Source organism: Artemia sp. Qi Xiang Cuo, chromosome 2 (genome assembly GCF_049724085.1).
Source record: "Artemia sp. Qi Xiang Cuo chromosome 2, ASM4972408v1, whole genome shotgun sequence".
In the NCBI taxonomy this organism is placed as follows: Eukaryota; Metazoa; Arthropoda; class Branchiopoda; order Anostraca; family Artemiidae; genus Artemia; species Artemia sp. Qi Xiang Cuo.
The window spans coordinates 68340634-68368538 of record NC_142795.1 but is presented as its reverse complement, the minus strand read 5'-3'; the positions used below and the strand labels follow the sequence as shown (position 1 = coordinate 68368538).

The 27905-nt window shown below is 36.6% G+C and overlaps 1 protein-coding gene across 2 annotated transcripts in view; it reads left to right on the top strand.

The window, feature by feature from the left end:
- Nucleotides 1-27905, top strand: part of nompC (no mechanoreceptor potential C) — a 502015-nt gene that overhangs the window by 466396 nt on the left and 7714 nt on the right. For both annotated transcript variants that reach the window (XM_089102713.1, XM_089102710.1), the window contains exons 24-27: nt 6120-6292; nt 9151-9303; nt 15453-15571; nt 23478-23567. In XM_089102713.1, coding sequence (XP_088958839.1) covers nt 6120-6292; nt 9151-9303; nt 15453-15571; nt 23478-23567 — 535 coding nt within the window. The remainder of the gene's footprint in view (nt 1-6119; nt 6293-9150; nt 9304-15452; nt 15572-23477; nt 23568-27905) is intronic.

The following is a 27905-nucleotide window of genomic DNA, read 5'->3' as shown; positions in this document are numbered from 1 at the left end:
GAAAGATGCATGAAAAAGAAGATGTGAGAGAGATTTGGTGAAAGTGCAGTATTTGCATAGATCCACAGAAGAGCCACAGCTCATGCCATTCTCCACGAGTGTTTCTTAAAACCAAAAAATGTCAGCGTAGAACTGGATAAGCAGGCTATCGCCTGAGCTGCAGCATCTATAATCGAAAGTGATGCCAAAGGTATTAAAAAACAGATAAATGTGCATCCCAATTTTAAAAAACCTCGGGGACATAACAGACAACATCAAACGCAAATCCTCATATTTGCGACTTTTTCTCGAACACTCTGCTCATAAGAGACAAAACCGACAGGAAGGTTGCGTCAATAGGTCAGTGCATGTTACAAGCCTTCAGCCAAGGGCAATCAGATCAAGTCTTCAGATTGGATTAGCTGTCCAGTTGTATCATCAGTTTAAACTCCCGCTTTCTAATTGACATGCTTAGTCATGTCAACATTGAAGGACTGTAAAGAACTTTTTTCATGCAGCTGGTAACGTCGATCAGAACGTCCAAACACTTGATGGTAACGACACTTTTCACGGCATGAGTATTATCGTTTCTCTAGCTCTACTGTTGAGTTCTTCGACAGTGCTTAAAAGGAGAAAGTTTGTTGCGACAAGGCAGATAACTGAAACGAACCGAATTCCTAATAAGTATCTCAGACAGACACTAGGACAACCGAACCTTCAACGCGATCCACTACTACGAGTTTCGATTCTGGATCCTCAAAATATTGCGACTTGATATGGAAGATGTCCAGACTTTTTCCTGTACCCTTGCCGAGTTGGCAGGGAGCTATTAGGGAGCTGTATGTTGATGCTGATACGCAGTTAGGCTCTTATACTAGGAAAGCCTATATTCTCTTAATACCCGTGATCCCATTTGCATATACTCCACACTCAGCTTCGTTTGCGAACAGTGTTCCAGATCGGTGCGATTCCCGTACTGGCCTCCGATCAGCCCTTTTACTGGAGACTTCTTACCATTATTGCTGCCGATATGGATGAAAGTACTGTAAAAAAAATCGTCCTGCGGCTGGGTGGCTTCGACTCACTTATGAGTTACGTTTGGGTTGCTGAACAGATTATGGAAGACTCTGGACTTCAAGACATGTTGGAAATAATATACAATCGGATTTGAAATTGAAGTTTCCAGATAAACGGGAAGATTTTTGCCTCTGAGTTTGTTTCACCTGCGACAACGATGACAAGTACTGTCCAATATATTCCTTGTTTGTGAAGCTAGACCTCCACGTCTTAGTGACAGGATCCCCAATAACTGTTGTGAAATCTTCACGCTTCCGTGATCGATTAGCTTCATTCACCGAGTCTGCACCTTTCTCTCCCAAAACGACCTTTCCCAACTCTTCCACTATTTCTTCTTTGAAAAATGATTTAACAGTAGTTTGCTATGTATTCATCGTTCAACCTAAAAATTTAAACGAAAGTTTTAATTTTACGTTCAAATAAAGGTGATTTTCATAATCACCGTGATCTAGTACCCTGTTTTAGACATCAATGTTGTTTTTGTTCGTCTTTATATAGAAGCATGAATTTCATCTCACCTCAACCTCAAAAAACTGTATTAATTTTAAGTTCAAATAAAAGTGATTTTCATAATCATCGTGATCTGTTACCCTATTCTAGGCATCAATTTTGTTGTTGCACACCTTTATTTGGAAACAAAAATTTCACCTCCTCAAAATCAACCTGAACCAAAAAAAAACAACATATTTGTGAAACAGCTAATTGAGCAAACTTTGCATATTTGGAATCAGCGCATTTTTCTGAGTCGACTAGTCAAAGAATCATTTCGCTTGCAATTTCTTTCGGATTTGACCCTTTTTTTCACACTTCCTGGACTATAAAGCATTCTGGGCAAAAACTCATACTGACTCCTCCTAATATTATGGGACCATTGGTACTACACAATATTCCCTGAGGAGAATAAAAAACAAAAAATATAGTTCTTTGATCATTTTTCTTTGGAAAAAAAAAAAAAAAATTGGTTTTGTAAATAGGGGCTTAAAACCTCTGCAATAGGTTTCTTCATTATACTAAATTAGATGGTGGAACTTTTATAAAGACTACTCAATCTTTTGTAGGTATTTTGACCCTTTTTCAAAATTTTCTAATATTGGTATGTAGACTTGACTATCTATTCTTCAAACTTTATTTTTTAACTGTGAAAGAATACCCAGGGCCTTGGCTATTCTGCTTTTAACATCTTCAGTGCGTCCACCATCTTTAATAATTACATTATTCAGGTTAGAGAAGCTGTAAACTTGATCGATCTTCTCGTTATCCAACATCTGATCTTCACCTTCATTTTTTCCTATTCTAAGCATTAAATTTCAAACATATTCTTGAACTCTGAGCTCTCCAAACCTCCAAAAAAGTCGTTCATTTTGCAAACGTTTTCATCTAGGACTCTCAAATCATCAGCATAGCCTAAGTCTAGGAAAGTTTTAGTTACCTATTGAATTACATGCTCTTTCATACCCTTTTCCGTGTTCCATAGGACGAAATCCATCAAAATGATCCTTATATATGGGGATGGAACGTGACCCCGTTTAACTCCTGATTTAATACGAAACCAGCTACTAACCTCATTTTCTATCTTAACCACAGTGATGTTGTTCCCCTATATAGCACTAATCACTTTAATATGTTTATCTGCTATCAAACAGTTCGTGGTAACGACCTGTAAGTAAGGAGCGACCCGGCTCAATAGTAACCGAAACTCTAAAAAACGGAATTTTGATACCAGTATATGCGTCAAAAGAATCAGATTTTTATGCTGATTTCAAATATATATGTTTCATGAAGTTTAGTCTTACCCATCAAAAATTAGAAAATTTGATGGGTAATTTGGCATATTTAAAAAAAGGGGGAAACACCCCCTAAAAATCATACAACCTTAATGAAAATCACATCGTCAGATTCAACGTATCAGAAAATCCTACTGCAGAGGTTTCAAGCTCCTATCTGCAAAAATGTGGAATTTTGTAATTTTTTTCCAGAAGAAAGATCACGGATGCGTGTTAATTTGTTTTTTGTTGTTTTTTTTTCTAGGGGTAAGCGTATCAACCTAGTGGTCCTAGAATATCGCCGGAAGACTCATTCGAGCGAAAATTTTAAAATCTAGTGGTTTCAAGCTCCTATCTGCGAAAATGTGGAATTTTGTATTTCTTTCTAGAAAAAAGATCACGGATGCGTGTTTATTTGTTTGTTGTTTTTTTTTTGTTTGTTTTTTGTTGTTTTTTTCCCCGGGGGTAAGCATATTGACACAGCGGTCCTAGAATATCGCCGGAGAACTCTTTCGAGAGAAAATTAAAAGTTCTAGTACCCTTTTTAAGTGCCCAAAAAATGGAGGGCAACTAGGTCCCCTCCCACGCACATTATTTCCAAAGTCACCCGATTAAAATTCTGAGACAGCCATTTTGTTCAGCATGGTAAAAAAATATAATAACTGAGTCTTTGAGGATGACTTGATGAGGATAACTTGTTTACGTGGGAGGATCTTTCCATAGAGGAAGTTTTCATGGGGGAAGGAACATTGCTATGAAGGAAGCGCCGGATTTCCCAGCAATATTTAAAAAACGACCAGAAATTAAATAAAAAAACAAGTTTTTTCAACTGAAAGTAAGGATCAACATCAAAACTTAAAACAAACAGAAATTATTACGTATATGAGCGGCGGGGGGGGGGGTTCACCCCCGGTCAATAGCTTTCTCTTTATGCTAAAGTTTTTTAGTACTTTTATTAGAGCCATTTATTCTAATTAAACGGCTTTTGTGATTAAAGGGTCATTCTTAAAGAATTGGAACAAAGTTCAAACTTTAGCATAAAGAGCGAAGTAATGACTAGGGGCAAACCCTCTAATATATGTAATAAAAATATACGAGTATTGAAGTTCGTTACGTAAGTTAACTAGTAAGTTACGTGCATTCATTATTAATAAAAACGTTCGTAAATAAAATTAAAAGCATTTGAACAAATCAAAGAAACAAAGGTTCGGCGATATGTCTTCCATAATAACAAAAGACAAGCCAAGGCAAAAGAAGAAATTTTTGTCCCACCACCTGAACAGTTAAAAAAACAAAGGTGGTTGTCAGTGCCTTCCATGTCTTGTAAAATCAAAAACATAGACTAGATAAATCGTTGGAAGAATAAGAATTTTTTGTCCCACCACCTGTACATTTTAAAGAAACAAAGGTTCGGCAATATGTCTTTCATAATGACAGAAGACAAGCAGAGGCAAAAGTTAAAGGTCCAATAAAAAAAAAATATAATATTACAAAGGCACTACTTTTAATTTAAGGTCCATTTGGACGTCATGACATCAAGAAAAGGCTCAAATTGTCTGCGTTTAGAAGACAAGCGACAGCAAGAATCTATATATAGAAGCCTGTTGTGTGCCGAGTGCCGGGGCCTGGCGGCGAAGCCGTCGGTCTCCCCGGTGCTATATATATATATATATATATATATATATATATATATATATATATATATATATATATATATATATATATATATATATATATATATATATATATATATATATATATATATATATATATATATATATATATATATATATATATATATATATATATATATATATATATATATATATATATATATATATATATATATATATATATATATATATATATATATATATATATATATATATATATATATATATATATATATATATATATATATATATATATATATATATATATATTTCTTCATTATTTTAATTGATTTTTACTCATTAATTGCAACTTTTATGTGGAAATTAACGTTGTGAGTTTAATGTTCAGAAGAAGAAGAGGGTCCAACAACAAAACCTGTCTATAGAGCTCAGTTTTGGCTCTGAATAGCCCTGTATAAAATTATGAAATAAAAAGTATATCTGACTTGACAAGGATTCGTTCTCTCAACATTCAGGGAGTATATTTCCATGGTTAGTTCTCTCCAGTTGATCCATTTTGACACTCAACTCTTCAGTGGTCCCAATTACTTCTAAGAAATGCCCGCAAACATCTGATCTATATATGTGAGGATCCAGGTTTTTCCATGCCCTTACTAAATTAGAATTGGATTTGATCAGACACAGGTCAGCTACGTCTTCTTAAGGTTCAAACATCCACACTTTGCATCAAAATGGAAACAGATTGGCTTTCAAATGAACCAAAATAGGTTTTCTGCAATCTATATCTCCCTCTGAGAGCTTGGCTCGTACGCTGAAAAGAACAACTGAAATGGTGTCTCTGCTTAAACTAGGCAATTTGCCGTTTCTGAACTCTTTTGAATATTTTCACTTTGGCCCTAATATTTGAAATGGTTTATTCATGCAATTGTTTTCAGTATAAATGTATTTTGTACTGTTATTCATCAATGTGCAGCCAGACTTTTAGATTCAGGTCACTAAGTGAATCTCGTAGTAGTGTTTTAGGTGTCTAAGATCTATCCACCAGATGAAAAAACGTCACAGTCCCAGCATAGTTGTATTACATAAACCAGAAGTGGTAAGAAAAGCCGAACCCCATATTATGCAGGGATGGCGCTAAAATTATAAACCCCTCTAATTTTGGGGATATATCTTTGAAGAGAATATACTGATTAAACCAGAAGTAGTAAAAAAAAAAGAAGGCGTACACCCATATTATGCTGGAATGGCGCTATAAAAATTGCATAATTTTGGGGGATTTAATGGAGAGGGTAGCTAGAGCAAAACCATTGAAAAGAATATACTGAATCAATATATTATATTAGTATATGCTATTCATAAATGAATTATTAGTATATATAATAATATATAACATTAACAACATTAATAAATAGTTTTCGGTGGCTGAACGCTGTGACGAGCTTGAATTAATATTAGTATGAATAATCATACTCTGCTATTGGCCAGTTTTGATATTTGATTGCAAACAGCCATTACTATTCCTATAATCTCGTCATTTAATAGTATGGCAAATGCATTAATAATTGAAAATGTTTTACTAGTCATTGTAGTATCACTAATCCCTGTATTGTGTTAGTACATGCTAACCAGCTATGAAGATTTAGTGTTCATAACATTTATCTTACAGCGCTGCAGCAATTTTGGTACATGGATCAGCGTTTTTCGTATCATCATCCTATTGGCCAGTTTTGATGTTTGCTCGGAATCAGCTGTTAGCAATTGCGTTTCTATTCTCATGCATACTGATTCTTGACTACCTTTCGTTTCATTATCTGTTTGGCCCATGGGCTATTATTATTGGTAAGCTTTATGTATATTAATTAAATAAAAAAAAAACAAGTTTCTTTTAACTGAAAGTAAGGAACGACGTTAAAACTTAAAACGAACAGAAATTATTGCGTATATGAAAGGGGCTGTCCCCTCCTCAACGCCTCGCTCTTTACGCTAAAGCTTTTTTGTTGTTTAAAAAAAAGAGTTGTGAGAAAGTCAAACTTTAGAGTAAAGAGCGAGGCGTTGAGGAAGGGACAACCCCTTCATATACGGAATACTTTCTGTTCGTTTTAAGTTTTAACGTCGTTCCTTACTTTCAGTTAAAAAACTTGTTTTTTTTTATTTAATTTTTGAACGTTTTTGAATTAATGCAGGTTTTGATTTTGGCTCACCGTACATGAATAATTAAAACAAAATTTGCATATTGTATTTGGTTAAATGGCTTTCTCGAAACTTGTTTAATTTTATTTACGAACGTTTTTATTTGGAATAAATATACGTTACTTAGAATTAACTTACGTAACGAACTTCTATATTCATAAATTTTTAACACGTATATTAGGGGGTTCGCCCCCTAGTCAATACCCTGCTCTTTAAACTATAGTTCGAATTTTTTTTTCCAGTTCTTTAAAAATGACCTCTTAATCACAATAAGTTTATCAGTTGAAAAACTTGTTTTTTTTATTTAATTCCTGATCTTTTTCTTTAATAATGCTGGGAAATCCGGCGCCCCCTTCATAGCAATGTCCCTTCCCCCATGAAAACTTCCTTCATGGAAAGATCCTTTCATATAGCCCCCGCCCCGCGCCTGCCCCCCCCAACCAGAAAAAAATAACCTCAGAAAAAGTCTGTATACTTACCAAAAACCAAAACTATATGTTAACATTGAGTAAAGTTCATAACTTTAAGCCCTCCCCCTGGGGACTTTGGGGGATCAAGTCATCCTAAAAGACATTTTTATCATATTTTCGACCATGCTGAACAAAATGGCTATCTCAAAATTTTTATCGGGTGACTTTGGGAAAAAAATAAGCGTGGGGGGGGCCTAATTGCCCTCCATTTTTTTGGGTCAATAAAAATGGGAAATAGAAATTTTATTTTCCTGTCAATTGAGTCCACTAATTAGTTTCTAGGCCAACTGGTACGTTAACAACACCCCCGGGAAAAAAAAAAAAAACAACAAAAAACAAAATAAACAAGAAAACGGTTAATTTCTTCGGGCAAAAAAATGAAAATTCAACATTTTTTTAGATAGGGGCTTGAAACCTCAACAGTAGGGTTATATGATAAGCTGAATATTATGGTGTGATTTTCATTAAGGTTCTATAACTTTTAGGGGTCTTTCCCCCTTTTTTCGAAAATCAGCCAAATTTTCTCAGGCACGTAACTTTTGATGGGTAAGATTAAACTTAATGAAACTTATATATTTGAAATCAGAATTAAAATCTGATTCTTTTGATGTATCTATTGGTATCAAAATCCCGTTTTTTAGAGTTTCGGTTACCATTGAGCCGGGTCGCTCCTTACTTACAGTTCGTTACTACGAACTGTTTGATTTAGCTGAGAAAATATATTAAAAAAATAGTAAAGTGCTAAGGAACACAGTCTTGTAAAAGGAGAGGGAACAAAACAGTGATACTTCTGCTGCTTTCTATATATTTTACGAGCCAATGTAATCCTTCAGAAGAACAATCTCTAAAAAAGAAAAGTGTACAAAATCATAGCCGTACGCTGAGTTTTGCCATGGCAGAAGGGAACAGGGTCAAAAGTTGGTTAAGGAAATTTTCTAAAATTTCATCGTTTTGGGCTGTAAAGTCTATCATTTTGTACTCATAAATATGTAGTCTTCAATTCCTTCAGACCTGCCTCAATCTTGGAGTAGGTAGCCCTCCCATATTGTACAGGTGTGCGTAACAGGTATTGGCCAATTTGTCATTTTCAATTGAATATAAAGTAAAGAGCTCTACTTGGACAGATTTATGTAAGAACTTCTATTGCAATAAATCCCAGTTTTCACTAATTATTTATAGTCGAATACAATACAAAAAATAATTTGTTTTTTATGTGTCTGTTTGTTTGGATAATTTATTTTTTTTAAATGTTGTATTAATTTTTGCTGTTTTTCACTTAGCAAAGATTTGTTTCAAATACTACAATAAGCAGCACTGAAACGAAGAATCCTTGAATTTTACCAACGTTTCAGTACATTCCTTGTATGAATTTGAAACAATGAACTGTGGTGACGTGAGTGTTTTCTTTTTGCACCTATTTTGAGAATTTGTAAACTGTAACACTGACAGCCCTTATTTCATTTCCCAAAACATAAAATAAAACTTCAAGTAAAATTAGATTTTTACCCTCTTCAACTAGATTTTTTAACGGCATGTCTGAGTTTGGAAATAGAAACTGCCTAAAATGATTTCACCTGAATCCTCATTCCTGCTCGGCTCTCCAAAACAACTTTCTAATAACCGTTCTTGGAAAATTTTAGAGTGTTCTAAGAACTTTCACCCAGCCCAAGGAAACCGTCTTAAAAACTAAATAAATTACTCATGAAATTAATGTTTAGGCCCAAAAGCCTACATCCTTCGAGAATTCCCCCTTCAAAATATCCTCTGAGGCGCTTCTTCTTCTTCATAAGAAAAGCACGTGGAATCCTAAACGGGCTCTTTTTCGTCTTCCAACTGCATATTTTCACGTTCATAATTCATTGCACAAAATACATAGTACAACATTTAAATACATTTCAAGATATAATACGTAATTTGAGTGACTAGTGGAAAGTGCAAGTGGTCGAGCTGCAAAAAACAGGGTGGTGTGTTTTGAATTAATTACTAATAGTAATTTATTAATATATATCATGATTATCCATCATTATTTATTTACAGGCAATTTGATGGTAGATGCAGGAAAATTTTTGATTATATTGGCTATTTTCATGCTTGGCTTCTCTGTCCACGTTGCAGCGCTAAACCAGCCTTTTGAATACAGAGATAGTTCATTAATAGAGAACACAATTACAGATCCTTTGCCATCAGGAGGTATGTTGTTGTTATGTATAGAGTATTCTTGAAATTTTGAGTTAGTATATTGCTAATTTTAGGATCCAAAAGCCTGAAAATTCAGGATTAGCAGATTGCCAATTTCGGTATCCTAGGAAAACCAATGTATCAAAACAGTTTGTGGTAACGAACTGTAAGTAAGGAGCAACGCGGCTCAATAGTAATCGAAATTCTAATTAACGGATACCAATAGATATTTATAAAGAATCGACCTATTATGCTGATTTCAAATATATAAGTTTCATTAAGTTTAGTGTTACGTATCAAAGACTACAAGCATGAAAAAATTTGCCTGACTTTCGAAAAAGGAGGGAAACACCTCCTGAAAGTCAAAGAATCTAAATGAAAATCCCACCATCAGCTTGACCGGTTCAGAGAACCCTACTATAGAGATTTCAAGCTCCTATCTTCAAAAATGTGGAATTTTGCATTTTTTGCAAGACGAACGATTACGGATGCGTGTTTATTTGTTTGTTTTTTTGTTGTTGTTTTTTTCCAGGGGTGGTTCTATCGACCCAGAGGTCCTAAAATATCGGGAGAGGGCTCATTTGAACGGAAATTAAAAGCTCTAGTGCCGTTTTTAAGTGAACAAAAGGGTTGGAGGGCAACTAGGCCCCCTCCCACGCCCCTTTTTCCCAAAGTCGTAAGATCAAAATTTTGAGATATCCATTTTATTCAGCGTATATGAAAGACCCAATAACTATGCCTTTGGAGATAACGTGACCTTCCCCTACCCCTGGGGAAAGGTTTTTAAGTTATAAAATATGCCCGTTGTTTACGTATATTATCTGTTATTGGGAAGTATGTATAAATTTTTTAGGTGGGGGGGGACGAATTATATGCTGGGGGTATTTTCCACGCGGAGAATTTTCCATGGGGAGTGATGTTTTCAGGGGGAGTGAACTTTTCAATGGAAATTTTTCACTGGGAGATTTTGCCAGAATTCCAATTCCAAATTCTTTTTGTATGTCTTGTTATTTCTTTACCGATTCAATTTTAAGCGTGGATATGTTAAGGGTAATTGTCCAGGGTGAATTTTAACCGGGACTAAATTATCTAGAGGATATTTCTGTAGGGGGGGGGGGTATTTTTCTGTAGAGCTGGAGTCACATTTCCTGGCATCATAGACAAAAAGTAAAGAGTGATGTGGGCACAATGAATTAATTTTTTTTTCTTTTTTTGGTTTGTTTGTTTGTTTTAGACACAATACCACGTATAGAAGAAGTTGTTATAGAAACACTTCAAAAAGAGCTAATTTAACTGGAAATTAAGTGGGCCGGTGCTCTTTTCAATAGTCAAAAGTGATTGGATGCAACGAGCCCCTCCCCCTCCCACGCCCATCATTTACCCAAATACACCCGATCGAGATAATCATTTTGCTTAGCGTAGTTGAAAGGTCCGTAAATTATGTTTTGAGGATGACAACCCCCCCCCCCCGGAGCCCTCAGGACAAGGGTTGCAAGTTATGTCCTGGAGGCACATAAGGTTTTTATAGATAGAATTGATTTCTGAAAGGTTGAATATATGCTAATCATATTATTGTCATTCGGATTTATCATGATATTCATGTCCAGGTATGAATTATGCAAATGAGATACCTTGTGCTACCTGTCTACTGATGAATAGAATATGTGCAATCAGTATCTATTGACACGATCTAGCCCCTCAGGCTGTAAGCTCTGTATTATATATCATTTTGGTCGGAACATATCGTATTCTGATCGCTTTATACGATCTAGTTCAGTACCCAGTTCGGTGCTGCTAGAGGCCTTACTGCTCCTGCAAGACTGGGGATCTTGCGGTCAACTCTATTCCCACTTGAGGAGTGGCGCCCCTCGAGGAAATTATAGTCTAGTAAACGACAAAGCATTCGCATGGGATTCTGGTTAATGGATAATTCTTCTGGGCTTGATCTGTTTTGACGGGCATTTTCGGGCTTAAAAACCTCTTTCTAGCTGATTTATCTACTATGGGCTGCCTCCCCTTAGTTGCATAATATATGTAGGCATGAATATATAATGAGTCGGAGGTAATAGACTTCAGACTGTCTGTGCAGGATTTCGACTGTTGTTGATAGAAGAGCATCGCCAAGTGTTGAAAATCATGTTGTGGCCAAGATGGGCCCAGGATTACCTAAAGCCTCCATTCATAGTGTAGGTCCCAGGGACTTCTTGCTGTCCGGTTCTAAGCCGGCTTTAGCGCTTCGGTGTAGACTCGAGAAGATATGTGATCCCCGTCCTGCACTGGTATCCGGAATCATTGCTTTTCCTGAGATCAAAATAATTTCAACAATTTAAAGAACATGAAAATCGGAACGAATGTTACGACGTTAAAAGATGACTATCGTATCGACATTTTGACTGACGAATTCAGATGATTCAAACTGGACTCATTAGGAGTTTCAGAAACCCATATCCAAGAAGTTGGAAGCAGGAAATTAGGCGATATAGAATTTGTTCACTCAGACAGGAAGGATGGGGTACATAGACAGAGAGAAAGGCTCATGATGAACAAGGAAGCTACTAAGTCTTGTTTATGCTGGGAAGGTTATAATAATAGAATACTAATTGCTCATTTTATGACTAAAAAATTCAGAGTATCAGTTATAGTAATATATGCCCCTGTAGAACCGACTGACGGAGATACTAGTGACTCAGATTAATTTTACTTACAGTTACAGGAGCAAATAGACAGGGTGTCAGGTAGAAATATGATGTTTTTACTAGGATATTTTAATGCCCAGGTCAGTAGAAATAGGGATGAATGGTATCCTAGCCTAGATAAATTTGGTTTAGGAAAAGAAAACAGCAATAGCTACAAGCTTTTACAATTTTGTAGGTATAACAATCTAGTTATAACCAATACGGTTTCTGGTGATAAAATGGCCCATAAGTTAACATGGTATTCACGTTATGGTAAGACAGCAAACCTTATTGATTATGCTATAGTATACCGAAGACTGACAGTATTTCAATACGAAATACTAGGGTATAAAGGAGTGATGTTGTTGATGCTAAAAGTAAAGATCACCGTCTAGTAGCGTCTAGGGTTAATCTAAAGCTGAAATTTAGGAATGGTAACTACCTCCTGGGGAAATATGATGTTGGTAGACTATATGATGAGAATTTGAGATAAATATTCCAGGAACAGTTGAATACTAAACTTGAGAGTTTAAAATTTGAAAATGTGGAAGATGGTTGGAATAATTTTAGAAAAAAAATTTGTGAAGCTGCTGATGGTGTCTTAGCGAAGAAAGTTAGGACTGCAGCTAGGAATGCTAGCGAAACAGCTTTATGTTTAATAGAGAAGAGAAGCGGCTTGTACAGAAATAATCTGAGTGATAGATCATATGAAAACAAAAGGAATGTAAGGAAAGTGGAGAGGGCATTAAAATATGAACTAAGGACGTATGAAGTGGAGACCATGGATAAAATTGCCGAGGGTCTGGAAGATGCAGCTAGACGGCAAAACAGTAAAATGTTAATATTAAGTACTGGCACGTTAATAAATTGAGAGGGAATAGTCAATCCAGACTTGTCCCAGTTAAAGATAAGAACAGAGCAACAATTTGTTATAATAAAAGAATTTAAGAAATTTGGGTAAAAAATTTTGAGAAGAGGCTAAACCGTGGTACAGTTCCAGGAAAAGATACAGAAGAAAATGAAAAAGATTGTGATAGCTTGGATGTGAAGGAAGATTTGTTTTGTGAGTAAGAATTAGTGACAGTACTAAAAGAATTAAAAAAAATAATACAACTCCAGGTGCTAGAAGTGTGGTAAATGATTTTTTTAAATATGGTGGCTCTGAGGTTAGGATTAAGCTACTGAAGATTATGATATGATTTTGAAAAAGGGAAGTACCTAAAGATTTTAGAAAACCTTAATTAAACCACTGTATAAGAAAGGTGATAAGAGTGAGTGTGGTAATTATCTAGGCATTAGTCTGACCTCTGTAGGTAGCAAATTACTTAGTAATATAATTACTGCGAGAAGCCTATGTCTTTCTCCTGTGTTGAATAAAATAAAATAAATGATACTTTTTAGACTGACAGATGCTGTACACTAAGTTTTAAGAGAACAATAGTGCCGTTTTAGAAAAGGTAGAGGATGTGTCGACCAATTTTTCACTCTTAGGTTAATAATTGAGAAGTGCCTGGGTTGTCAAACAACTTTGGTTCTCAGTTTTATATATTATGCACAAACGTTCGATTCTGTTGATAGAAGAGCTTTAGCAAAGGTCTTATCCTTGTATGGTATACCAAACAAATACATTAAAGTGATTAGTGCTATGTACGAGAATAACACTGCTGCGGTTAAGGTAGGAAATAAGGTTAACAGCTGGTTTTGTATTAAATCAGGAGTTTAGCAGGGTTGTGTTTTATCTCCCTTGATATATATCATTTTGATGATATATATAACTTTCCTGGACTTAGATTATGCTGATGATTTAAGCATCCTAGATGAAATTTTGAGAAAAATGAATGAACTTTTAGAGGTTTTGCAAGTTGAGGGTGCTAGAATAAGTTTTAAAATTAATGTTAAGAAGACTAAGTCACTAAGGCTAGGAATAAGTGAAAATGAAAAGGTGAAGAAGGGTAACGAAAAGATTGATCAGCTGGGCAGCTTCACTTAACTTGGTAGTATTATTAGTAAAGACGGTGGGAGCAGTGAAGATGTTAAATTTAGAATAGCCAAGGCTCAGGCTGTTTTTCCCTAGTTAAGAAAAGTTTGGAAGAATAAGAAGATAAGTCTGCAAACCAAGATTAGAATATTAGAAGCTACAGTAATGACAGTGGTCAAATGTGGCTCTGAAGCATGGGTGATCTGAAAAACGGATGAAGATTTGCTAGATGTTTCCAGCAAAATTGCCTACAGATTGTTCTGGTACCCGGCTCACTGGCCGTATCTCAAACAGTAGGCTATACGGAAAATGTGGTTCAATCCTGCTTTTTAGGATTATAATGAAAGAAAGTTTGATATGGCTAAGGCACGTTGTGCGGATGAAGGATGACAGATTGCCGAAAATTATCCTTTTCACCCAACCGTCTAGAGATAAACGGAAAGGAGGTCGTCCTCGTCTGGGGTGGGAGGACGTCAGGAAGAAAGACTTAAAGGAAATGGGAACTTCCTGGTAATGTGTAAAAAGGGAGGCTTTTAATAGATTGGGATGGAAGAGGAGCGTGTGTATCTGCGCTCGCCTCAGTCGGCTTGGTGCTGCGATAATTTGTTAGTAGTAGTAGTAGTAGTAGTTATGCGTTATATATTAACCTCCCCCCTTACCGTCGAAAAGTTCGGTTCATTTTGGAAACTACCCGAACTAACATGTACCCTGTCTTACATTTAGTATAGCATAGGATATCTGAGGTAACCAAAGGCTTGCGTAGCTGTTTTGGGTTCAAGAAGCTCAAGAGAAACTTCTCGCAGCAGTTGTAATAGTATGGAAATTTTTTATAACGTGTGTTTTGAACAGTACGTTTTGCCTAGAGTACCGACAAACTTGGAATTGATATAGACCAGTGTACATAACATAAACTGGGGTGAGCTTGAACTTAATACCTGGAAATTTCTCTTAATAGTCTATAATTTATAGTTTCTGTTTATGTTTTTATTTATTTTTCCTACCTATACCTTTTGACTGGGAGGGGAACACTATTCTGTCATTCAAATACACAGAAGGTTGAACTAGGGTGTCTGCCAAGATTCCTGGGTCAGAAAGCGATTCTTCATAGCTAAAAACGCGGCAAGGTTGTACGGAGAAGCCTATTTGCTTCGCTTTATTGTTACTTAGGTTGAATTTAATCGACAATATGAAATCAGATAGTGCAAACGAATAGATTGAGCAAGAATACATCGGATACAATAATATAAGCTACAGAAACTATATAATAAAAATATAAAGAAACTATACACGAATAATAACACAATAAACTGGGGAAAAATCCGTAGGAATCTTAAGATTTTGGAAAAGAGGCCAAAACAATCTTCTTTATTAGCCCTCTCCTTCCTTCCTTCATTAGTCCCCTCCTTTGTTGCCTGTTGTTTCTTAGTATATGTAACTTTGTTTGGTTTTTAAATGAATCAACAAGTATATTTCAAGCTATATGTATAAGTCAATTGTTTACCTTCCAGTTGCTGTTACACCCGTGGACACATTCGAGTTGTTATTTTTCGCTTTATTCGGCTTGACGTCGGCCCAGAGCTTGAGAATTGAAGTAGCACAGCCGCAATGGACTAAATACCTTTACAAAGTAATTACACTTTTTCATCTTTTTTCAAGCAGTTTGTGTGTAACTAAAAAAAACACGATATAGTGTTGTCAAATCATAAAATTTGACAATGAAGCATCAAAAGAACTGAATTTTTATGGTAACCCGAAATATAGAAGATTTCTTAAGTTTAAAACTACTCATTTAAATTTGTTACCCCGAGGAAATTATCTTTTTTTCAAAACGAGGAAAAGATCACAAAAGCAGGAAGTGATCTTGATTAAAACTCCCAGTAAATTCAAGTTATTACAAAACCCTTTCTTAAAGATTTCAAACCCCTATCTAAAAAATGAGAAAATTTGTATTTTTGTTCCGAGAAAAACTCCTCTCGAATTACGGACACCTTTTAAGCGTAACGTAAGAGATTATATTCACATGCTTACCTGCACAATAAGGGCCAGGGGATAAAGGGTAGAGTATCCATATAAAAAAATATTTGTCAAATGACGACCTAAAGTTTCTTTTGATTTTTTAGACTCCCCGACCCTCCTGAGAAATGTTTGAAGGCTTAGACGTTTTCAGGAGATGGTTATCATTTCCATGGCATTATCCTGCGAAGGTTAAACTTGATTTTCTTTTAAGATGGGTTGGGGTTGGAGATTGTACCTCCTCCTTACATTTAAGAGAGTCCTGGATCAATCAGTTTGCTGTAATAAACTTTAATTAAAGAGTGCCCTTCTCAGTAGAAATCGAATCTATGAAATTGAAGTTTGGCTGCAAGATATGCATCAACAGAATCTACTACTCACTGATTGTAAATATAAAAATGTGTTTACATTAAATTTGACCATCAAAATCGCTTACCGTTTGTAAATCTGTGTTGTTTTAGAAACAACTTCAAGTACCTCCCAATCCCACTCCCTCTGAAAATTAAACGAGTCTGATCCTTATTAAAATTGTACAATAAAATTCAGTATATATGAAAACCCTAAAGTGACTATCGACAGAATGTGAAACTATCTATTTTTCTACAGAAAAATGATCACACTTGCGTTTTTCTTCGTTTTTTTTGCAAGGGTGATCATATAGAACCATTGGTCGTAGACTATTGAAAGAGTACTCATTTACCAAAAAAAAATCTATTACCCTTTTTAACATAAGATGTCACTTGACTTGACTTACTTTGACTTATGTCGTGGAAGTCCTCATAGGTCACTTTGGGGCATCTCATTCGCACGTTCATGTATCAGTTTCCAATATGATGCTCGGTCGTCAGCTTCTTTGAGAAGGCATAAGAGGTCACCTCCAAAGTTGTCTTGCCATCTCCTCTTAGGTCTTCCAGGTGGTTGGCTACCTTGGACCCTGACATCAAAGAGAACTTTTTGCACGTGTGATTTTTCCATTCGATATATGTGACCCAGCCACCTGAGTTTCTCCAAGTCAAACTTTCTGGAGAATTGTAGTCTTCCGCTTCAGTTTCCTTTGAGTGTCTACGTTGGATATTCTGTCTAGATACGCACCGGCTATACAGTGGAAGCGATTGGTCTCGAAGGCCGAAATTCTGAGTTCTTCCTCGACTTTTATCGTCCATGTTTCGCAGGCGTACTTAGCGACAGGGAGAAGCTCACACTTCCCAGAGCTAGTCTTCGTTTTATGTCATCGTAAAAGTTGTTGTCTGATGACAGTAGGCTCCCTAGGTCTACGACTTGGTTACTGACTCAAATTCTTCGCCATGTACCACGACGTGTCAAGGTCGTCGATACAAGCCAATTTTTCGATTATAACACTGTTAGTGATTGCTCATATATGACTCTCAAGGTAGGAAAATATGGAATGCAAAAAGATCTTGAAAAGTTGCAGATATAGAATGCAACCTTGCAGTACGCCTGAAGTTGTTGCATACTCTTCTCTTAAGCGTTATGGGATCATGTTTTTTTTTTATTATGTTGACTATTATTTGGGAACACCGTAGTAGCCCAGTCTATGCCATAACCCACCTCGCAATACTATATTGAAGGCCTGCTTCAAATTGGTGAATAGCTGGAGGGTGTCTTTAATAAATTCAATGTACTTTTGCGATTTGCCATACTACAAATATCATTTCAGGGTAGACCGTCCTGGGTAGAAACTAGCCTCATAGTCGCTTATTATATGTTCTTTAATGGCCCTGATTCAACTTGGCTCAGATTCAATTTTATGGCTCTAAAGAATCCTTGTTATGATTGAAGCTCGATGACTTGTAGTGTTTATGGGTCGATAGTTTTCTCGGTTATTTTTAGGGCCTTTCTTCTGGATCGGAATAATAATCACCTTCGCCCACATTTTTGGGGAATCGCCTGCCGACCATTCGACAACCACTACTTTATGTAGTAGATCTTTTAGCATAAGGCACCTAACCTTGAGCAGTTCCGCAACTTTGTCCAGGTTGTTAGCGACGGTGGTGGATTTTTTCGTAGAGAGTTCGTTGATTTTTTTATGCATTCATTGCTTGTTTCTGGATTTAAAGTCATTCTTACAGAATTTGTACTTCTCCCGTATGCAGTCTCTAATAGCTGTTCGTATTTTTTATTACCATTCGTTGTGTCTGCTTACAAATGACCCTGCTTTCTCGATTCCCTTTGTTGCAAACCTGTCGCTTCTGGTCAAATAGATCGAGGATTTCGTCGGTGATCGAGGGTTTTCTCTGTTTTAGGTTTGTGACAAAAGATATCCTTAGCTGTATTTAGCTTCTTGGCTAGCATGTATGACGTCAGTGGATATGGTTGATTGTAGTGACAGTGACCCAAGTACAGGACCAAAACTCTTTTCCGGTTACTGTAGGAAAACAGTGCGGGTTGCTGGTTCTTTTAGTTTATCGGTGGGGAATCTTGGGATATTAACTTTTGAAACATGAAAAATTTTGAGTCGGAGTTTTCTCAATTTACTCATCACAAGGACATGATCTGAGTTGAAATCTCCTCCAGGCTGGGTCGCAGTATTGGTGACAGATTATTTGCAACGTTTTGAGATGAGGATATATTCAATCAGATGTTCCATTTTTCTTTCTGGGAATATCCAAGTTACCTTCCTTCTCTTTATGTGTCTGAACGTGGAGTTTGTAACAACGAGGTCATTATCCCTGTAGAACACAAGTAGCCGCTCACCACGAGCATTTCGTTTCCCAAGACTGAATCTGCTTGAAACATCACATTCAAGTTGTGTTACTTCTCCAGCAATTGCATTGAAGTCACCCATTACTATCAAGAGATTTTTCTTTGGGGTTTCGTCAGTAAAAGACTGAATTTGTTGATAGAACGTTTCATCTTCTTCATCTAACCTTGAGGAGTTTGGTACGTAGACTTGGATGACTGTGATGTTTTGTAATTTCGCTCGCAGCCAAATCATCATAAGGCGCTGTGACACTGTCTTTTTGGCTATGACTTTTCACTTTGCTTTACGTGTCAAAAGAAAGCCAACGCCTTGTCGGTGTTTGTAAACAGATGTACTACAGTGCGAGAGTGTGAACCATAATGTTGTTCTCCCGCGCCAGGCAAGTGTGTATCCTAGAAGCCAATAAGGTTTTTTCTGTACCTCTCAAGTTCTTTGCTCATTAGCTTTAATTTCCCAAATTTTAAAGATATGATGCAGCAGTAAAACGCCGATTTTGAACGTTTTGTCCCATCAAGCAGCAATTTTCGCACGAACAGGATGAAGTGCTATCGAGTGAATGTTCTGAGAAATTTAAAAGGCTAAATACAGGCTTCCAGTCTCCATAGCCATACAAGCGTGCGGTAAGCCATCTTTCCTAAACATGCATGCAATCCATAAAACTTTAACTGTTATTATTGATAGTTTACCGAGCAATGAACTTCTCCTGTCAAAGCTCTGCTATTGCGTCCCCGACTTACCGGCACATTAACATAGCATCTTACGGAGGATTACTGAGCCTTATGGAATCCAGTGCGAGGGGGGAAACGGAACGCAAAAATTCAGAGCAAAAGATCCTTAAAACATACGGCTATTGATGATTACAAAGTTACACACCATCTATACATATCTTACATGAATGAATATAGTGGGTAGTACGCAGTATGGGTGCTGAGAAAGTTAAATCTTCCGTCTCATTGTGGAATTAAATAAAAAAAACAAGTTTTTTAAACTGAAAGTAAGGAGCGACATTAAAACTTAAAACGAACAGAAATTATTCCGTATATGAAAGGGACTGTCCCCTCCTCAACGCCTCGCTCTTTACGCTAAAGTTTTTTATTGTTTTAAAAAATGAAGTTGTGAGACAGAGTCAAACTATTAAACAGAGTCGACTATTAAAAAGGGCACACGCCCTCTCAATTTCCAATTGAATGAGCCCCTTTTGAAATTTTCACTTCCTTCTAAACATTTTAGACTATCAAAAATCGATTTCGTACCTAAGAATTTGTGTTTTCTGGCATTTGACTCTACTTTGGTAATCTTTTGTGGCACGAAAAGGCAGAAAACGAGACTTTGTCACAGTGCAATCTTTATCATTACATAAAAACTGCACTATATATTTCCATTCCCGTGCAAATGAGCCCTCTCAGAATATTCCACGGCTATTGGCTCTACATGTTTGCTCCCGGGAAAAAAGGAAAGACATCAGTGCTACCTATGCAAGAATGATCTTTGTTATTCAAGATGAACGAGGTTAAAAATCCAGTCAAGGGTTTTTGAAAATTCAGTTTCATTAGTGTTTCGATTTGACGTCAGTATAGTTTGGTTTTCATATATAATTTTCATAATTTTCATAACATTCTCATAATTTTCTTTCTATAATTACAAATTACTTTTCTGTTGAATTTGAATCAGGCATGCCTTTCCAAAAACTAACCTGACAAGTATGTGTCCAATATGAGAGTCATGCATACTCCTGCCATTTATCCGTGCCCCAGCCATTTAAATATTTGCCTCTCAATTACTTGGACTATCTGTCTTGGTTTTTCTCTGTCTACAATCAGCCATGTCTTCATGTAACCTATGCAACCTATTGCAAAATACTTGATAATTTCAGTTCAAAATCAACGGACTATCTATTTACATGATAGTGTTACTTTGGAAATATTTGTCACAAACCACTTTTCTTTAAAACCGTGTTGTGAATCCCACCCACTATGGGTTGTGGTGTTCCGGTTACTATGGGTTGGGGTTTGCTCTTTATTAGGTTGCAGCAATTACTACAAGCATGATTGAAACCATTGCTGCAACCTTCAGTTTTTGTCTTCTCCTATGTTTTGCCAGAGTTTTTCGAAAGTGATGAAGTCTAGGCTCTTTTAGTTTCGAGTTTAAGTTTGTTTTCGTAGGGGCTTCTTGATCATGAGCCGGACTATTTATTGGCTTCTATTTCGCTAATTATTATATAGCCGAAATATTTGCTTTTGTTATATTTAATTCTGTGTTTTCTGAGAGTGACCGTTTTTAATTTAATCTAGTCTAATAATTCAGAAAAAGTTTTCATTCTGTTTAACTTCTCGGTTTTATATTCCTCCCTTTTATTCCCTTCTGATCCAGCTCGTGTAACTCTCTTATGATTTGAACAATTTAGTAATAAATCCTTTAGGCTTCGAGGAATTTTTTTTTTCTTCCCTTCCTTCTTTGTGTTTTTTTTTTCTTTGTTTCGACCTTTTTTTTATATAAATTTCTTTATATTAAGTATCTATAAAGTACAAATAGTTACACAGAGCTTTCATGAGGACGGTGAAGTTGTTGCTTTGTTACGTAATTTTTGTAATTCAGATAAAATAAATGCCTTCATAAATTGATACCAGCTGGAAATTCCAGGAAGCACAGTTACTTTGAAATGCACAAAGACAAACACAGCTTTGGAACACAAACGGAAACACAAAGACAACTTTGCTTATTCTTTTTTGCTGGAAAAAATCTACCGCTATCTTTTGGAAATGAACACAGCTCAATACACCCCAGAATGTGCGTGAATAGGGAACAATGTTTAAGTTTGCTATGTTCTGTGGGACCAGCTTTTTTCAGGCAGCAGATATGCCGTTCAAACTTCACAGATCCCTTCTTCACACAAACTTCACCGATCCCTTCTTCACACAAACTCCACATATTAAATGCGTAATCTAACCTAACCTAGGTACCCCCCCCCCCCCTAAACCTTAAAAAACAACAGTTTAAATATTGTAAACGCAACAAAAAATTACGCTTTGCAATCCGTTTGACTGGTTCTCTCTATAGTCTTCTATAGATTTCTCTATAGATTTCTATAGAATAAGAAATCTCTCTTTCAAATATCCGTTTGATTGGTTTCCATTTGTATTTCCTTGTATAGTCTATAGTGCTGTCTTATATATAAAGCATAAGTACCAAAAAATTAAATTGATTTGAAAATTATATCTTCAACTTTCTTTATTCTGTTTTTTTTCGACAAAGTACACACGTAGTAATCTATTTCAGAGGAAATTGCAATATTTAGATCATCTCTTTCCATGCAACAAATTCAGAATGTGGGCGAGGTGTGTTTACAACTTCACCAGCTGTAAAGAGTTATTGCTACTTCTAGAAGAAAATCATAATGCGGTGCTGAGCTCAGATAGCTGGCTGTTTAAATCCATTCAATCCCGTTTAAATCTAAATGATTGTTAGGCCCACGTCACTCTCTGTAATTTTATAATGGAATTTATCAGTTTTTACAATATTTTGAATTGAACATCCTTAAACAGTCATTCAGTAAATCAACGCAATCTAAGCTTATATGGTCATTTGGAAACAGACGATGTCTGTTCTACTCGCATGATCTAAAAATTCATAACGTTTTAATTTTATTATTCTATTATATCAATAAAATAATTTATTATTGTTTTTATTATTTTTATAATCCATTTTATTATTATTTATTACTATATTATTTTTTGTTTTGATTGTTGTTGTTGTTGATCTGGTTGTTACCATAGTCATTATAACCAATCAATTTTTTTTTATTGCCAAAAACAGTGAAAAACGAAATCTGCTTGTTTGAGTAGGTTAAGCGTAAAGTTACACTATATATCTTAAAAAATCCATACAAATCGAGAATTCAGTTTTTAATGAAAAAGACCTCCACATAAGGCTATGTACTTTTTGTTAGTGTGTAAAAAATTAAAAAAAAGAGAAACAAGGGTAAAAATCATCAATAAGCAAACAAACCTGGCAACAAATAGCTTAAGAAGATGTGGCGTTTCTTTGAAGTTGTAGTCAGAATAAAAAAACTGATGTTTGAAGTTTTACCGACGAAAAGCGTTGTCAAATTTTACTTATTACCTATGCTCATTTATTTCCACGGTTGAAAGTGGAAACACTGACAAAAATGTGGTGCTGCCCAAAGAGATTCATGATTCTGAAACAGTCATAAGAAATATCCTAAAGATGGAAAAGAACTGATCCAGGAGGCCGAAAAAATGTTTTTGTTTTGATGTCCTTGGTACTCCAAATCACAAAGATTACAAAGCCAATTAATAATGTTTTCATTTTCCCGCAAGACTCTGTAGTTGGAACATCAAATAACCCTACTGCTTATGCTTTATGAATACTTAATATCACTATCAGAAATTGGCTCCTGTAATGGACTATTTATACCTGTAAGGGACTTTTCCAAAATAGTCTATGCTTGAAATCGTGACGTGACCTTAAAATATCGTTTTAAATTTAGTTTTCAAAAACTGATCAAAGTTCAACTCCTTTGCACACTCAATGACTATCAAAAGACAAAAATTCTTTCTAAAAGGCTTTATTTGAAGAAAGACCCTGTTTTTTTTCATGTTAAAAAATAAATATTGTCTCGGTACTTTAACGTTAGCATAAAAAAATAACGCTAACCTCAGAGTAAAAAAAGAACAAACCATAAATTTAACCATTTTTTTCTTATATTCATTCCTCAAGCTAAATTCACCGCGTTTTTACTTTGTGGCGTGTTTCTTTTTACAACTTTTTCCTTTTCTAGATTGTTTTTGGCATGTATATGCTTGTTACCACAGTCGTTCTCATCAATATGCTTATTGCTATGATGAGTGATACATATCAACGAATTCAGGTAAGTTTGTTCTTGTTGGCTCTTCCTTTACTTCTAAAATGAAATGAGATGATATTTACTTTAAAAACACCCATTTATACCAGCTCTTGTGCATAAGCAAAATAGGTTGCATTTGCATACCTATAGATCTCGGCCTAAAAGCTCAGTTTTTAATTTCAAAAACATTATGAACTACATAATCTGGAATTCTGGTTTTTTAAAATACTCTATGAACAAACCAGTTTTTTACTATAAAATGATACATATGATGCATATATCTATATAAAAGATTTTGGGAAACTTATAAGAGTAAAATTTTTGACGATTTAACATGGGAAGAAATAAAAAATACTAGCATCACTTACAGCTTAGTGTGTAGTGACTTTATTAAAAAAAAAATACATATATATAGAAAATTTTGAAGAAAATTGGATATTTGGTAAAATAAAGGACTTTCGATGCCAAAAATACCATTATGCAAGTCTCAGTGTCGGCTGACAGTCTCAAAGACGGAAAGCCCATTATCAATTATTTCCGCACCACAGGGAACAATTGCATTCCGATGAAATTGCATTCCGATGCAATTTGGTAAAAATTGATAGAGGATCTTAGATGTTTCAACAGTTCAAGTAGTACAGGAATAATAAGGTTTGACCAGGAACAAACTGATAAAGTAATGCTTTCTTCACCATCCTGACCAGAAAAAATCGCTGAACAACATATCAAAAATCGCCATCTCTAACTCGTGGCGAAATTTGTTTTTTTCGCCGTTTTTGTTTATTAATTTTTTTTTTTTTTTTTGTAAAAAAAAATGAAATATCACGAAACTGGTGTTTGTTATGTCTTTATGTATTAGATTTAAAAGCTGAAACGATATCTGATTTTAGTTTCTCCGACATGTCAAAATATAAATCAGAAATACTCTGTTTTTGAGCAAAAACGAACAAATTTAAACGTTTTTGGTAAAAAAAAAACAAGCGTTCGATAGAAGTTTCTAGATCAGTTTTGAGTTGACAAGCTAGGTTTTCTGAGATACTTCAAGATCTTTTTAATACCCATCCTCCCCGCCCTTCCCCAAAAACCTTGCTCTTCGCAGGCATTTGAGATCAAAATCCATTCACCGTCATCACTATAAAAAACGAAGTGGTAAAAATTATTTGTGATAAAACGTAAGAAAATTGTACATCTGATTGATCAAAAGAACAGAAATCACAGGGAAAATTAAATCACAGGCTTAAAGCTAATCCTCATAAAATTCATCTTCTTGACACTTCGCGTTGTTGCACGAAACTCCTCGGCATACTCGACAAGCTATGGTGCATTCCAGGCCATTTTTCTTGCATGAGCATCTCTCACTGTTGCAACCATCAGCTCGGCAAGAACACTTCACTGTCTTTAGAAGATGAGGAGGAGCAGCAGGAAGATGCTTATTTTTGGCTCTAAAACTTCGTTGCCTTGAAGATTCCATCCCCAGCTTAGGGGGTCAACGGCGTTCCCTAGCCAAATCTGAACCTGGCTGTAGACTCGGAACGAATGATACTTCGCTGCCATCATAGTCGAAGGCGGCTCTTGTGGGTGTACGAATGAGGTGGCAGTATTGACTTTACTCTGGAAAATTTGGTTCCTGGCAGTGTCAAGACTTGTCAGATCCTGGCAGTTGTAGAGTATAAGCAAAGCTTTCTTTCCAGCCGCATCTATCTCATCATGAGATCCAGGTTTTTTGGTAAACAGGGTACCAGCGTCTCTAAAACTTGAGCTGAATAACAATAGCTGAAGAGCTTTTCCTTTTCCGATGCCATGAAGGTGCGATGTTGTGTCGCAACCCAGTATGGCGTGACAGAACGGGATCAGCTGGTAAACTTCTGATCCTAGCTTGTCTTTTATCTGACAAACATCCCAAGCTGAGCATTCGCTTCCGAATTTCGCTTCCGGCAAGAAGCAAACTTGATTTGAACTAGTGTCTACATGATATATGAGGAGGACGAGAACATTCGTGTCATCAGCAACCACAATGGTGTCGCTATGGAGTCCAGTTTCCGTACCCTTCTTTACTATGTCTAGATCAGCATCACCTTCAGGGTGTCATGCATTACAACCGCTGGCTTTCAGAGTATTTCCAAAAATGTTCCGATAACGAGATTTGTTCTCTTCGCGTGAAAGAATATCCTTTTTGTTCGTACAAAAATGCATGTCTTTTTTAAATACCGCTTAACAGTCAACCGACCTAACTCGACGCTAATGGGTTGCATCTTTGATTGACGGACCGCCGTCGTATCCGTCGAAGACGACAACAGCACGGGGATACTTTTTTTCGACGTAATGAATGTACGAAGACATGATAGCCTTGTATGTGAAAGTGACCTTCCACGGGATCCGATGGAGAAGGGCGCCCACGTCTAAGACGAAGCTGGGAATTCCCACAGGTCTTGAGGACTGAGCATCAAACCCACATGACTGAGAGACTGCTTTTGCTAGCTCGGGCTTGTTGGCCTTTCACATGAATCTGTTTCTTTCGAAAAGAGCAGGAGAAATGGTACAGAGCTCAAACTTGAAATAATCTTCCTTGAGACTAGACCTCTGGGCAACGATAATGAACCTCTGAAAAAGTAGCGCCGGGTCGATGTGCACTACTTCAGAAGACCTCAACTTTTTTGGGGTCATCAGAGTCACCTGATCTTTCTTTTTGAAGACGTGTTCCTTCGAGGTCTTTTCTGACATCTTGTCTAAGATTTTCTTCCCAACTGATTCGGCTTCGTCAACATTCACGCCTGGATATGAAGTTACTCCATTTACAACGTTTCTCAGCTGTACATTGCCTTTGAATGGGGATGACACTTCGAAGAAATCTACCAACTTCGCAGTATCTTCACAGTCACAGTTTTGTCTGTTCAGACTCAAGTCACGATGCTGCTCGCTTGTAGAGTAGCCGATATTCGTCAGGTTCTGCATTAACAGGTTGACCTCAAGACACGCCGGCCTCGATAGGACAAAAATCGTTCTCTGTTCTTCAGTCATGCCACCCCCACCAGTGAGTCCTCCTGATGTCTTTAGGCTACGCATGTACTCTTGTTCAATAACTAAGTCTGCTGAGAGGCCGACCTAACGCCAATATGAACTTATAATTATGTGTCCTTGCTCACTGAACATCTGAAACATTTCTGGGTGACGACTGGGAAGTTTAGTCATCTCTTGGATCTACAACCAAAGATTTAACGTAAAGGTTCTGTCCAGAAGCGGCTAGGTAGGGAAGCATTTCTGCTGCAACCTGCAAAGGCATATCCCATAGACCCAGTCTCTCGGCACGCATAAACTTGAGAAGCTTTTCAACCATGTCAAGGTACTGCAGCCAGAGCTTTGCTGTTCGGTGATCTCGTAGGTCTTCAATCTTCTGTTTGATAATACTTTCCAGTAGTCCCAGCTCTGGTGCTTCGTCAAGGTCTCTGGGGGACATTTTTTCCCTGAAGGGTGTCGTTGAAGAGTTTCTCAAGGCCGAAAGTATCCAAAGTTCCCGCATCTTGTCCTAAGAGATGAGCATAGAGAGCTGAGCTCACGAGAATGTGAGCTCTAATAGCTCTAGAAATCACTTTCCCAGAGAGTATGTGTGGTACTGTGGTACCGTTGCCGGTGCGTATACTATTTCCAAGATTTCTTTGAGCCCTCTGTCTTGCATCAGGTGCCCTATGCATCCGACGAAGCTCATCATCAAGTGAAAGCCTCCGAGTTTGATGATAACGTTGTCCAGCTCATTTGACACGTCGGACTTGATAATCTTTATTGCCTTCCACCAAAGTGGCTGATCGAATGTGACGACTGGCGTAAATCCGTATTTCCTCCCCTGACAAGCAATGAAGCACAGGGTTGAGTATAGGAATGACTCATTGCTAGAAGGCAGATCGATCATGGGCAGAAAAATAATACTTGCCTTATCGCAAGGGGTTTGTGCATCTTCATCCAGCGAGTGCGAGAAAACCGATTGCATAAAACCATTCCAGTTAGGTCTTGGGCTCTTGAAAAACCACGATGACAACCAGAGCTGGTCAAGGAATTTGAATGGATCATTCACAATAGTCTGTGATATTTTCTCCTACAGAATCTGAGAAAGCACCGCTTCACTTATCCGAAAAGGGTAAATAGGGACTCGACCTTTGAGCGTCACGGCGTCTAGAGAAACACTCCTTCTTGGGATTGGTGCCACTCTGTTTTTCGGAGGGGGAGTACAAGATGCTAGAATTCCCATACCGTGGAAAGTGCCCTTTCCGTCAATCGTGCACACATCGTGATGTGCATTAACGGACAAAAAAACACACACAAAAAAGATATCATGGTTATCATTTAGTTTTTTTGCCAAATTAGCAAAAT